This window comes from Carica papaya, chromosome 5 (assembly GCF_054855325.1).
Source record: "Carica papaya isolate Zhongbai chromosome 5, ASM5485532v1, whole genome shotgun sequence".
Taxonomy (NCBI): Eukaryota; Viridiplantae; Streptophyta; class Magnoliopsida; order Brassicales; family Caricaceae; genus Carica; species Carica papaya.
The window spans coordinates 2337432-2350593 of record NC_142313.1 but is presented as its reverse complement, the minus strand read 5'-3'; the positions used below and the strand labels follow the sequence as shown (position 1 = coordinate 2350593).

At 34.3% G+C, this 13162-nt stretch overlaps 2 protein-coding genes and 1 non-coding gene across 4 annotated transcripts in view; 1 reads left to right on the top strand and 2 right to left on the bottom strand.

The window, feature by feature from the left end:
- The first annotated feature begins 4805 nt into the window (after positions 1–4805).
- Positions 4806–8577, top strand: CR4 (crinkly4). The gene has a single exon (XM_022051308.2). The coding sequence runs from the start codon at positions 5584–5586 to the stop codon at positions 8308–8310; it is 2727 nt and encodes a 908-aa protein (XP_021907000.1). The 5' UTR covers positions 4806–5583; the 3' UTR covers positions 8311–8577.
- A 260-nt stretch (positions 8578–8837) lies between these two features.
- Positions 8838–8909, bottom strand: TRNAT-UGU (transfer RNA threonine (anticodon UGU)). Its single transcript has one exon. It is a non-coding gene; the product is annotated as a tRNA-Thr (tRNA).
- A 671-nt stretch (positions 8910–9580) lies between these two features.
- The window catches only part of GCN2 (protein kinase family protein), a 47393-nt gene continuing 43811 nt past the window's right edge, over positions 9581–13162 (bottom strand). The window contains exons 26-29 of one of the 2 annotated variants that reach the window (XM_088220253.1): positions 11245–11330; positions 11052–11154; positions 10853–10975; positions 9581–10101 (exon numbers count right to left, since the gene is read on the bottom strand). In XM_088220253.1, the coding sequence (XP_088076379.1) occupies positions 9991–10101; positions 10853–10975; positions 11052–11154; positions 11245–11330 (423 nt within the window). In that variant the 3' untranslated portion in view covers positions 9581–9990. Of the gene's footprint in view, positions 10102–10852; positions 10976–11051; positions 11155–11244; positions 11331–13162 lie in introns of those variants that run through there. The other variant, XR_015819217.1, reaches the window with a different exon arrangement.

Here is a 13162-nt window from a genome sequence, read left to right as displayed (position 1 = left end):
ATTTGTTTTGCGTTTTAGTATTTGAATAGATAACTATACATAAAATATGGTTTTTGCATAATTATTATTTTTTCTTTATCTATAGTTTTTATGTTTATAATATTAGATTTTTCGTCACTAACACTTTTTATCAAACAAAAATATTATGTAAAGGTCCAAAGCTTAATTAAATAAAAATATTGAATTATATCAAGTATAAGCGGAAATAATTTAAAATTTATAGTTTACATTTCTTACACAGTAAATCAGAATATCCAATAGAATTACGAAAATATTTTTTTATAAAAGTTTAAAGTAACATAATAGATAATTAAAATAAAACGAAATAAAGGTTCTATGGAGTTAATCTCCGTTGGACAATTTTGATGGAGTTCGGGAAATAACTTTTATTCGCAACCCTCCTACTGTTTAGGGTTTGAATCCTAGTTTTTTTAATATAAAATAGGAGAATGAATTACACTAATATAATAAGAATATCATACTTAATATTGATATAAAAATCAAAAGTTGGTAAAAAATCATAAAACAATTAATAGAGCCATTTGTATTTCTTAAATAAATTTGTTTAATATAAAAACGTAGTTTTATACTTATTTTTATGAGTTTTCAAAACCGATCTACAGAAATAATAACCCGAATCATATTTTGATTTCATTTTCAAATGAGTCATAATAATAAACTTATTTATTTACCAGTGCCCATGTGGGTCCATAAGGATATCCCCCTATACGTGAATCCAACATCCAATTTATTAATCAATCGGTCGTCTACATACCAATCCAGTAATGAGCGCTAAACATGTCATCGCCTTAATACTCTGTTCGGTATGAGTGTGAACTATATCTTTGAACCCCTTATGGTACGAGACTTCTCAGTCCCGTTCGACTGATGTAATATCTACAGTAGAGTTTTTCCTATATACTGAGTCCATCTATCCTTTCCAAAGGTACCCAGTAAGTCTTTCATATATAGATTCATGTCATCAACCAATCATCAATTGCATATAAACATCTCGTTTCATATTTACAGATCAATAGAACGACATTTGAGCAGATAATGCAAATTTATACTTTAACAATTAAGAAACTTAATTATGATATTTATTTCAAAACAGTCAACAGATAAAAATAACGGTTAGACAATCAATAAACGAGAAAACAATTAAAATTAATAATTTAAAACGCACAGTATAACAATAAGCAATTTAGATAGTGTAAAAAAATAAATAGGTAACACGAATAAGCTATAACAATTATACACTGATTAGTTCTGGCTAAACTAGTGACCTATAATTAATTTTAGGATTTTTTTTAAAATTTTACAAAACACAATGTTATTGATTATTAAGTTTCAATTTACCATAACTGAAAAAAAGTGAGGGATTCTTACACCGGATCGGTGTCTGAAATATTGTATTTTTTACTGCGCTTTCTAACTATTGTTGAGTTTCTTGAATTTTTCCTGCAAAAATTAAAAATACCCGTCATGTATCTAAAAATATTTCAAAAGGCCAAAATATGTGTTTTTAAACTTTTATGACCAATTTAGGGTTCCGGCATGGCAGCGTCGCCGTGCTCCGGTGCCGACTCCGCTGTCTACAGTGGTGATTCCTCTCGGCTTGACTGTTTTTGGCCGGTTTAGGCTGATTTCACATGAAAACCTTGAAAAACCAAGTTAGAGGGCCTCTGTTGGCCAGAAAAAGCGAAAACCAACACCCTATCGATGGAAGGGTCTTCGGGTGCGGTGGCTTCGCTGTTCCTCATTCGCGGTCAGGATTTTCCTTCAGCTAACATGCACAGAAATGGATGAGGAACAAAATGGTTAGAAAATCGTAGGGAACGGGAAATGAGAAGGGGGTTATCAGAGGGGTTTTTAGGTTGTGGCCACGATGGTTCGGCTGAGCTTCACTCATGTTTTTTGGCTTATCCGTTGTTTTTTTTGCTCTAATATGGGTGTGGGGAGGCTTGGAATTCAGTTTCGAGTGGAAGAAATATTTTTTTACCTCTTTCGATGCCGATGGTGGCTTCGGTTCGGTGGCGATGGTGTCCCTCCGATAGCTGGTCTTCCCTCAAGTCGCCCTCTTTCTTCTTCTCTGGTTGAGGTTGTCGGCTAAGGTTTTGGGGCCGACTGAAGAGATATTTAAATACCTCTCTTCCCTTTGATCCTAGCCATTTATTCGCATTGACGTGGAGCGAAGAGAGTTGTCCGATTGTTGCCTGTTTAGGCCGATCACGTGTGTGAATCTAGGTCGTCCATCGCGATCAATCTCATATGTTCGATCGCGTTTAAAGAAGAAACATATCTAGGCCGTTCGTGCACGCGAGATGCGATATGGGCCACCGGATCGCCCAGGCACGTGGATCGCCTGTGTGGCTCTCGTGTGGAGCCGGAGTTAGTGTGTCTGTCACGCGGCGTGTTCTGATTCGCCATGCTGCTGACGTGGCCGTATTTATCATTTTTATGATTTTACTCCCATGTGTTAAGTTTCTACTTCAAAAACACTCATCTTTATTTACAGTTTCACCCATTTTTTTAAAATTATTTTTAATTTCATTCATAAATCTATTTTTTTTCAAAAAATTTTATAAAAAATAAAATAAGATAAAAATTAAATTATTTTAATATATTATTTTATTAATATAAATTTATTTCGATACAAATTTTCAGATCCGGATGTTACATATTCAGTTTATTTTTTTCATCTACCAAATGTCGTAATGTTTATATATTATTCCATTGAAAAGTGATTAGTTAATTGTTTCTCTTAAGATGATAAGAACCTGTGTCTTTATATTATTATATCTAATAACTAGCTAAATATTTTTCTAGGTTAATCATAAAAAAATTATTATAGTTTTGATATATATATATATATATATATATTAAAATATTAATGTTATAATTTTATATTTAAAAGAGCACATTACATGTGCTATACTAATTAAAGACAAAAAAAAAACAATAGTTTAAATTAACTAACTAACTATTAATTTTAAAATACTGTACAGTTATTTTTATTAAAATTTCATTTTATATAAATTATTATAATAATTACTTTTATGGGTATTATAATGGAAATGTACACACGTCATACATGCAAATTTTACATTAAAATACATACCAAACCTTTTTTAAATTAGAAAAATATATTTTAAATTCAAATAAAACTTGAATTATATTATTTTAATTTCTCATCAAATTCCATAACTTTTTTTGTTCGTAAATATAATAAATATGGTGTTCATGTAAAGTACTTGAACTATATATATATATGTATAGTTTTATGGGGCTCTAGGTTTATTAATAGTAGTACCTTTCTGTATAGGCCTGTTTGTTGGGGAAGCAAAACATTTTAAAAAATAATAAACAAAATTTTTTAATTAGATGTCTGGTTATACTAAATTAAGTCCGATGAAAACGACGTCGTTTGGCCGTTGGAAAACAAAATTAGGTCAAATATGTTATTAAATCGTAGATTCTTACTTATCAATGCTTACGTCATTATCCAATAATATTATAATATAAAGTAGGCAAATAAAATATTATTATTGTTGGTTTGAAATATTTTGAACTCATGGAATACTTTTTTTTTTTTTTTTAAATTAATTAATAATTAGTGTTTTTGGGTATAAAGTGAAAAAAAAAAATTTGAGAATTTTTTAAAATATATATTTTTCTCATATATGTATATATATGTGTGTAAAGATATACCCAGAAAACAAAGTAAATAAATAAATGGGAAAGAAGCAGATTAGTAGTCAAAAGGGTACTGCCCCAATTCCCAACTTCAAAGTTTAGAAGGATCTGATTAGAAAGAATCACCAGAGAATGTATTATGTAATTTGTAAACCTCAGTACCCAGCATGTGGGCTCCAATTTTTTTAATCTAGTATTAATAAATTAATTAACTTTTTATTAGATTAATTAAATATATTATGACAAAACTGAGTTGACTAAGAAATTTAAAAATTATTTAATCAAAGTAATTATTTTAGTAATTATCATACAATGAAATTTAATGGTCACAATTAATTATTTTTAATAAATTAAATCATTTAATACCTCTTTTTTTATGAAATGTTTTTTGGAAATTGCGATTATTTTGGTGAATTATTTCTTAATTTTGATTAAAAATAAATTATTCATGTTGGAATTAGAAAAAGATTGTTCATGTCTTATATTTATTAATTGGATTGTACCCTCTAATTATTGTTGTGTAATAAACTATATTTTTATAGAAATAAAAAATAATAATTATAAATTTAATAATAAAAATAAAAAATTTGTCCTTTTTGCTTTATTATAATATTAATATCTGAACTGTAGCTGCCAATTAAATTTAAAAATTAAAAATTCATGGGTCGTTACTTACTACGTAGGTATGGCAATGGCTGTTCTGCCAAACAAACGGTGAAAGGAAGCTTATTTAATTTTTATATTTTAAAAAGCATTTGAAAAACAATATCATATTAAATTCTTGAGGTGATAAATATGAGAATTGCATGCAGCAAATATACACATACTATGCATATATATATATATATATATATACGCATATGCATAACATATGTATCTGAGATGAGTGAGATTATGGAAACCAGGAGATGCATGCAAAAACTACGAAGCTCAATGTATATATGTGGATATATATATATATATGTAGATAGATATATATGGGAAAAGAAAAAGAAATAAAAATTATGGGGGCAAAGATGCAGTAATTCAGGCATGAAAAGATCAAACAGCATTTACTTTCTCATTTAATGCCTTCACCTACACTTGCCCATGTTGAGAAGCTGCAGTTTTCTGCACATTTAATGCACACACACAACAATCACATACTCTCTCTCTCTCTCTCTCTCTCTCTCTCTCTCTTCTTGCCAGTAACAACAATTCCTCAGCAACCACAATAGCCAAATCCATCTATACCGAGATTCCACCTTCTGCAATCCATGAAAAACTACTTCTTTACACAACCTTGCACTGTAAAAATGGACGAGGTTTGCCAAACTCTGCAGGTGTTCATGATAATGCTGGTGGAACTCCAAAGAAGCTTACTTTAATGGCGTCAGTCTTGACCCTCTTGTATCAGTTTCATGGGTGAGAGGTTTTTGGTTCATGTCTTATCAGACACGGAAGAAACAAAGGAGAGTGTTTTTTCTCTCTTGGGTCTGGATTTGCAAGTCCTGATCTTTTGTTTTCTGAGTTTGCAGGGCCTCGAAGGTTATAAGAGGAGTTGGGTTTTTCTTTTAATCACATTGCTGGTTTTGTGATATAATTATATGTTAAATATAGAGGCTCAGAGGTGTATAATGATGGAGGGTTTTGTCTCAGTGCATTGTCGGCGGGCTTTGTGTGGAATATTTTGAATCTTCCTCTGTTTTTGAACAGTCTCCAGTTCGATGTCTCATCTGGGTCTAAAAAGGAAGTAGTATCTCAGTAACGATAAATTCTTAGTCAACCTCCAGCTGCTACTTTCTGCATTTTTCAAAGTCCAGTAGTGGGTCTGTTTCTGTTACCTTTTTGGATATCTGTATGTGTTTAATTCCATAACTGGAATCTTCATTGCCATCTGGGTAAATTATGAAGGTTAGCAGATGGGAATTAAGTGGGTTTCTTGTACAGTTTTTTTCGCTCCTATCATCAAATCTGTGGAGCATAGTTTCAGGTCTTGGCTCAATGTCTTCCATTGCTATTTCTTACGGTGAGAATGGTCCTGTTTTCTGTGGTCTAAAAGCTGATGGGTCTCATCTGGTGACATGTTATGGATCAAACTCAGCTATAATTTATGGAACTCCTGCTCATTTCCCATTTCTTGGCTTAACAGCTGGCGATGGATTTATATGTGGGCTGTTGATGGACTCTAATCAGCCATATTGTTGGGGAAGCAGTAGTTATATTCAAATGGGTGTTCCTCAACCAATGATCAAAGGAGCTGAGTATTTAGAAATCAGTGCAGGTGATTACCATCTCTGCGGATTGAGAAAGCCCTTGACCGGAAAGCGCAGAAACTATGCTTTTGTTGATTGTTGGGGATACAACATGACTAAGAACTATGAGTTTGATGGTCAGATTCAGTCAATCTCAGCTGGGTCTGATTTCAACTGTGGATTGTTTTCTCAGAACAGGACCGTTTTTTGCTGGGGTGATGAGACCAGCAGCCGGGTAATCAGCTTGATCCCCAAAGAAATGAGGTTTCAGAAGATTGCAGCTGGTGGGTACCATGTTTGTGGGATCTTGGAAGGGTTAAACCCTAGAGCTTTTTGCTGGGGAAGGAGCTTGGATCTTGAAGAAGAGATTTCAGTGGCATATTCAGATCAAGGAAATGTGGATTTGCCTCCAAAAGATCCAATGATTTCGGTTGTGGGAGGAAAGTTCCACGCCTGTGGAATCAAGAGCTATGATGGTTTTGTAATTTGCTGGGGTTTTATTGTCAAGCCAAGCACTCCAGCTCCTAGTGGCATTAAGGTCTATGAGATTGCAGCTGGGAACTACTTCACTTGTGGGATTCTTGCAGAGAAATCCTTCTTACCTGTCTGTTGGGGTCTTGGTTTTCCTACATCTCTCCCTTTAGCTGTAACTCCAGGACTCTGCAAAACCACTCCTTGTGGTCCTGGTTTCTATGAAGTTAGCCATGAAAATGCTCCCTGCAAGTCTCCAAACAGTCATGTTTGCTTGCCTTGTACTGGTAGTTGCCCTGCTGGGATGTACCAGAAAACTGAATGCACTTTGAAATCTGATCGTATATGTGATTATAATTGTTCGTGTTGCTTATCAGCTGAATGTTTCTCGAATTGTTCTTCGTCTATTGCTGCTAATGGGAAGAAAAATGAAAGGTTCTGGTCAATGCAATTGCCAGTCATTGTTGCAGAGGTTGCCTTTGCTGTTGTTTTGGTAATTGTTGTAGCTTCCACTTCAGTTCTGTATGTCCGCTACAGATTGAGAAACTGTGAATGTGCTGCAAAGGCATCAAGGTCCAAGAAGATTAATGGGAATGGTACTTTGAAAGACAATGGGAAAATCCGTCCTGACTTGGAAGAGCTCAAGATAAGGAGAGCTCAAACGTTCACTTATGAGGAACTTGAGAGAGCCACTGGTGGGTTTAAAGAAGAATCATTGGTGGGAAAAGGGAGTTTTTCCTGTGTATATAAAGGTGTATTGAAGGATGGGACTGTAGTTGCCGTCAAGAAGGCTATTATGTCCTCAGATATGCACAAGAACTCGAAAGAATTTCACACAGAACTCGATCTCTTATCAAGATTAAACCATGCCCATTTGCTTAATCTACTTGGTTATTGTGAAGAAGGGGGAGAGAGGCTTCTTGTTTATGAGTTCATGGCCCATGGTTCCCTGCATCAACACCTCCATGGGAAGAACACTGCATTGAAGGAGCAACTGAATTGGGTTCGAAGAGTTACGATAGCAGTCCAAGCTGCTCGGGGAATAGAATACTTGCATGGTTATGCCTGTCCTCCGGTGATTCACAGAGACATAAAGTCCTCAAACATTCTCATCGACGAGGAACACAATGCTCGAGTTTCTGATTTCGGTCTCTCCCTTTTGGGACCTGCAGATAGTAGCTCACCATTAGCTGAGCTGCCTGCTGGGACTCTTGGCTATCTTGATCCTGAGTATTACAGGCTTCACTACCTCACAACCAAATCTGATGTCTACAGCTTTGGTGTACTACTTTTGGAAATTCTCAGTGGCAGAAAAGCTATAGACATGCAATATGAAGAAGGGAATATAGTTGAGTGGGCAGTCCCTTTGATCAAATCAGGAGATATATCAGCAATTCTGGATCCTGTTCTGAAACCTGCACCTGATCTTGAAGCACTGAAAAGGATTGCAAACATGGCCTGCAAATGTGTAAGAATGAGAGGCAAAGAAAGGCCATCAATGGACAAAGTGACAACAAGCCTAGAGAGAGCTCTTGCTCAGTTAATGGGCAGTCCGTGTAATGAGCAACCTATATTGCCAACTGAAGTGGTTCTTGGAAGTAGTAGGATGCACAAGAAGTCCTCTCAGAGATCTTCGAACAGGTCAGTCTACGAAGCTGATGTAGCAGAAGGCGAAGATCAGAGGTGTGAGTTCCGAGCTCCCTCATGGATAACATTCCCTAGCGTGACATCTTCTCAAAGGAGGAAGTCATCTGTTTCGGAGGCTGATGTTGACGGAAAAAGCTCGGAAACTAGAATTGTGGGTAATCCGGGAGGAGGAGGCTGTGGCGGTGATGGTTTGAGGAGTCTGGAGGAAGAGATTGGACCAGCTTCTCCTCAAGAGAGCTTGTTCTTGCAGCACAATTTCTAAAGCAGTTCACCATTTTGGATTTCTTGATTTAGGGATAATGGTGGCTTGGGTTGGAAATTTTAAAGCCTTTTTTTGGAGGTCACAAGGACATGTAAAGACTAAAAAGAGAAGGATCTGATGTATGTAAATCTTCTGCGGTTGCCATTGCTGCTACCATGTTCAAATTGTATTCTAATAGCTGTTAATTAATTGATTTGTCATGGTTAGTTTCTTTCATGTATTGAAATTCTGATAACTTGCTGGATATATAACCTTGTGTGTTTTTTATTTTTTATTTTTTTTTAAATCAGTAATATATATCTATAGTTGTACATTCTGTTCATATCCCACTCCCATTGAAGAAACTTTTTCTTCACTAAAACTTTTTCTATCTCTAGCTTATTTGCTAATAATTTTCTTGCAAATGTAAAATCAAAATTTTCCTGATCTCCCCAAAAAGAAAAACCTTTGGGAAATTATTTGATCAAAAGAAAAAAGAAAGAGAAAAATACCGGAAGAGGTTTCAGAGAATAAAAAGAGAAAAAATTTGCCCCCACGCAGGATCGAACTACGGACCTTCAGTTTACAAGACTGACGCTCTACCACTGAGCTATAGGGGCTACTATCTTTTTGGATATATTAATTCTATAAAATCTAATCCGGAATAAAAAACATGTAACAGTACGCGCATAGAGATATTTGGTCTAGTTAGAGGGTAAGAAAATGCTTTACAAATATATAATATTAATATTTTAAATTTTTATTATTAATTTAATTTCCGCAAATTTTTTATAACTATTCAAGTTCCTATATTTGATTTCTTTTAAATCATTTTGACCTAAAACTATTATTATTTTTAAATCTGAATGTATCTAAAATTCTGATTACAAACACATGAAAGTTTAAAGTTAAAATAAATAAAAATTATAAAATTACAATTTTAAAAAAGTTAATGATTTTAAATAAAATAACAATGAACTCAGATTTATGCCATGTCAAATTATGCTAAGCAGTTCATTTCCAACCTCCATCTTTGCCATAAAAAGGAGGAGCTCTCAGCAGAATTACACATACCCTGTATTTTCTCACAGCTGACGTACAAAATTAAACCAGTTTGAATGATAGCAAATGAAATTTTACTAAAGTATAAGCACTGTATATTCTATCACATTTAATGTACAAATGGAATCTGATGGCAAATGCAGTTTTTACTAAATACCCAATTTTCTGTTTCACAGATAAAATCAACCCCTCTGTAATCATATTTAAAGAATTATACTACAACCCGGTGTTAAAAAAGTTACTATGACTTTATTGCTTCTATAATTAAACATTACTACAAAGAAATCTGAGAGTTTTTCTTAATAGAACACTTAAAAAAAAAAAAGATGTAAATGTAGGACTCTGCTTTACATCCAATGGGGAATCTATATTGGCAGATAATGAATTCAAGCTCACTAAGTATTGATATATTTACATATATGGATGTTTTTCCCCAAAATTTTTATATACATGTAAAATTCATCATCTTGACTTTCCAGAAAGATCATAGCCTGTGCTTATTCACTCGTTTTGGCTTCCGCGGAAAACACAGCAGAATTAGCAAATAATATTTTGGTTCTTCCTCAATCCTCCACAGAGTATATATGACTGGAGAAAGGACCGATGAAGATCCCTAATCTGGATAATAACATGATTGACCTAACTCCACAGGGAAGGATTTCTGAACTGTGTTGCCATTGCATCCAACAGAAAGCTGACAAGATCCTCTCTCTTTACTTCTTTTTCCTTTTTAAGTTCCAGATGACGAACCTGGAGATAAAATTGAATACATAGTAAACAAACTATGGATCAGGTTACGCATATACACAGAGATAGGAGTAAGACTGAAACTTTGAAGTTCGAGAAAGAAACACTAACACATGGTCCTTGCCATACCTATGGGCTCAACCTTTTCTTGTTTCTTAGACAATAATACAATATTTGAAATAAATCCAAAATTTTTATAGAATTAATTTGCAAATTTCCACTTAATTTAACCAGAAGACGGTGAAAATATTTCCTAAAATGAAAGAAATTTATCTCATGAGAAATTATATGGAATTCTGTATGACGTCAAACTTTATTATTTTCAAAAGATTTATATCATATCTTAGTTGAACTAACTGTGGATTTATAAATTAACTCTACAAAATTTATGGATTTGTCCTACCTATGATTTCTGTTGCTGCTGGTTCCCCACTTTTCTTAGAGGAAACAACACAAGCTGTCAGTGGTAAAAGATGCATATGAATAAATAATTTGTTTAAACCCAAAAATTATGGATTTTGGGCTATAGCCTCACAAAAGGAGAAGAGCTTATGGGACTAATCGAACAATTTTTGTAATTGGCTTTGTGTTATTTATACGTGGGAGGCTCTGAGAATCTCCTCGTGACATTTGAATATTTTATTTTTCTATAAAAAGAAATGTCTACTTAGGAGATAATATTCAATTGACCAAATGGACAGGAACATTTGTTTTTCGAGGAACTGGACAGAAGGGCTTTCCATCAGTACATTACCTTGACAAAACCTGTTTGGGACACGCCCATTTCTGTGATGATGACAAGACATTTGATATCATGTTCATTTGCATATTCATATTGCTCTGTAAGGCTTGGATCGGGTGCAGGTACAAAGTCAGCCTGATGAATAAAGATAAAAGTGAACACAAGGCAACCTGGTATGGTAGCTCATATTACTAAGAAATTCAATCTCAACCTTTATATTCCCCTTCCATAATACATCGACTAGTTCCATGCGCTCAATCAATAAGCCACCTCCTCCTCTTGAACAAACAAGTACACTGGTGCCAGAGTCATTTCTGCGACAGTAAACAGAAAAATAATGCAGTAAATTACAACATCCACAGTAAATTAAGTGCAAAATGATGAATTATTGAAGAAACCTGCACCTAATAGGTTTGAAGTCTAAAGGACAATGCTGAATTATTGTCTCCAGTGCAAGACTAACACCAACAGCACCTGGAAGATTTGGTTTCTGGAAAAGAAAATACAAAAATAATAATTAATTCACTACAAAACACAAGCTCACTATAATATAGTTCAGAAAAGTATGATGCAACTCAGCAAATTATGTGCAGTTCTGCATGTGCACAAAGAATCCCAAAGAAATGCTAGTATTATGACTTATGAAGCATGGCCATGCTTAAATTAATGAAATACCAGTAAAAGCTCTTTCTACAAATTCTCTTTATTCTAATAATAAAAATTTTGTTATCTAAAAGTAGAGTCTGTCCTTTCTGCTCCCAGACCTTGGAAAAGTTGTGCTCATGAATGGATTAGATAAGTTTCTTGATATGTAAATTCTGAAATTTAGAGAAATTGAATTTCTTGTATGTTGAGAAGGATCATATTACAAGGGTATATATATCTTTTACAAAGTCAAAAGATAGAAAATTAACTATCAAATCTCTACACTAGGGGGGTTCCTAACCAGTACCCCATAATTTTAAGAAGATCAATTTCCTAATAGATCCTACCAAGCTCATCCTCAAGTTGATGAATATGCATCTTTCATTCATAGGTTGGAGATAAATCCTTGAAACATTTTACTACTGAGTCCTTTTGTCGGTACATCGACAAGTTGACTGTTAATTGAGGCATATAGAGTACAAGTTAATCAACTATCAAGCTTTCTTTATTTATGAAGTGCCTATCTGTTTCAATATGCTTCGTTATATCATAATACACAGAATCGTGAGCAATGCTAATGACAAACATTTTGTTGCAAAATAATTTTATTAGTTATTCCCATATGTTCCTCAAATCTTCCAAAATTATCTTGAGTAATAATAATTCACATACTTTTCTGTCCCATCATTGAACTTTGCCTTTGCACTTGATTTAATAACCAAATTCTGCTTCTTGCTCCTCCAGGTCACAAGATTATCTTACAAAAACGGTACAATGCCTTGTAGTAGACTGCTTATTAATTGCTGAGTCTCCATAATTTGCATTGCCGTATACTTCGAGCATTAATCTACTGTTATTTTTGAATTGATGGTGTCTTTAGGCTGTGCGCGCAGCTGTCTGTGCATGGTAGAGGAGGTTGGCACATGGCTGAGGGATAGAGGCTGTGCAGGTGCGATTCTAGTGGCTGGCAGGTGAGCCGCTCCTTCTGGCATCTCCTGGCCGTGCGACTTGGGGATTAGGGCCAGCTATGAAGACCAACTTGTCATGGAGATGGCCAGTCTTGTGGTGGCAAGTGGCTGGAGTGTGGTGGTTGGCAATGAAGGTTAATATCCTTTAAAGTTTTGTTGTTTCAGCAATGAAGACCAAATAGGGTTTGTTAAAAAATTTAGAGTTTTTTATCCTAGTGCCTTGATATCATGTTAAAAATGATTGATTTTGTATTTCATTGAATATCATAATCCTCTATATAAAAGTTTTTAAGGAAATAGACAATTAATTATATGGGTTGATTGATGAGAACTTATCCTGTCTAGCCAGTAGTGTTGAAAAACGATGTCATCTTAGCTCTTTCTAACATCTTCTTCTCTAGAATGGTGCATCGAGTCTCTTCCTTCAAGGATTTCATACCAGAGAGGTTCAACAAGGATCCTAGTGAATAAGGCTACAGATAGAGAATTCAAGTCCAGTTAAGGAGAAAAAAAAAGAAGGTTGACATTAGCTGTGTGGCAATCAAAGCCATAGGAAAAAATCAAAGAAAACAGAGAAGATAATGCACCAGGGAGGCTTTAGTGTGCAAAGGACATTCTCGTGCCGGAGTGGCGTCGAATAAAAGAGACTGTAAACTCTATTATAGCTTTTCTTTTTCTTAATAGCAAAAACAAGAGCAAAAAGATAAGT

What these genes read in the sequence shown, in the direction of transcription:
- CR4 (XM_022051308.2), top strand. Translation starts at nt 5,584, where the DNA reads ATGAAGGTTAGCAGATGGGAATTAAGTGGGTTTCTTGTACAGTTTTTT.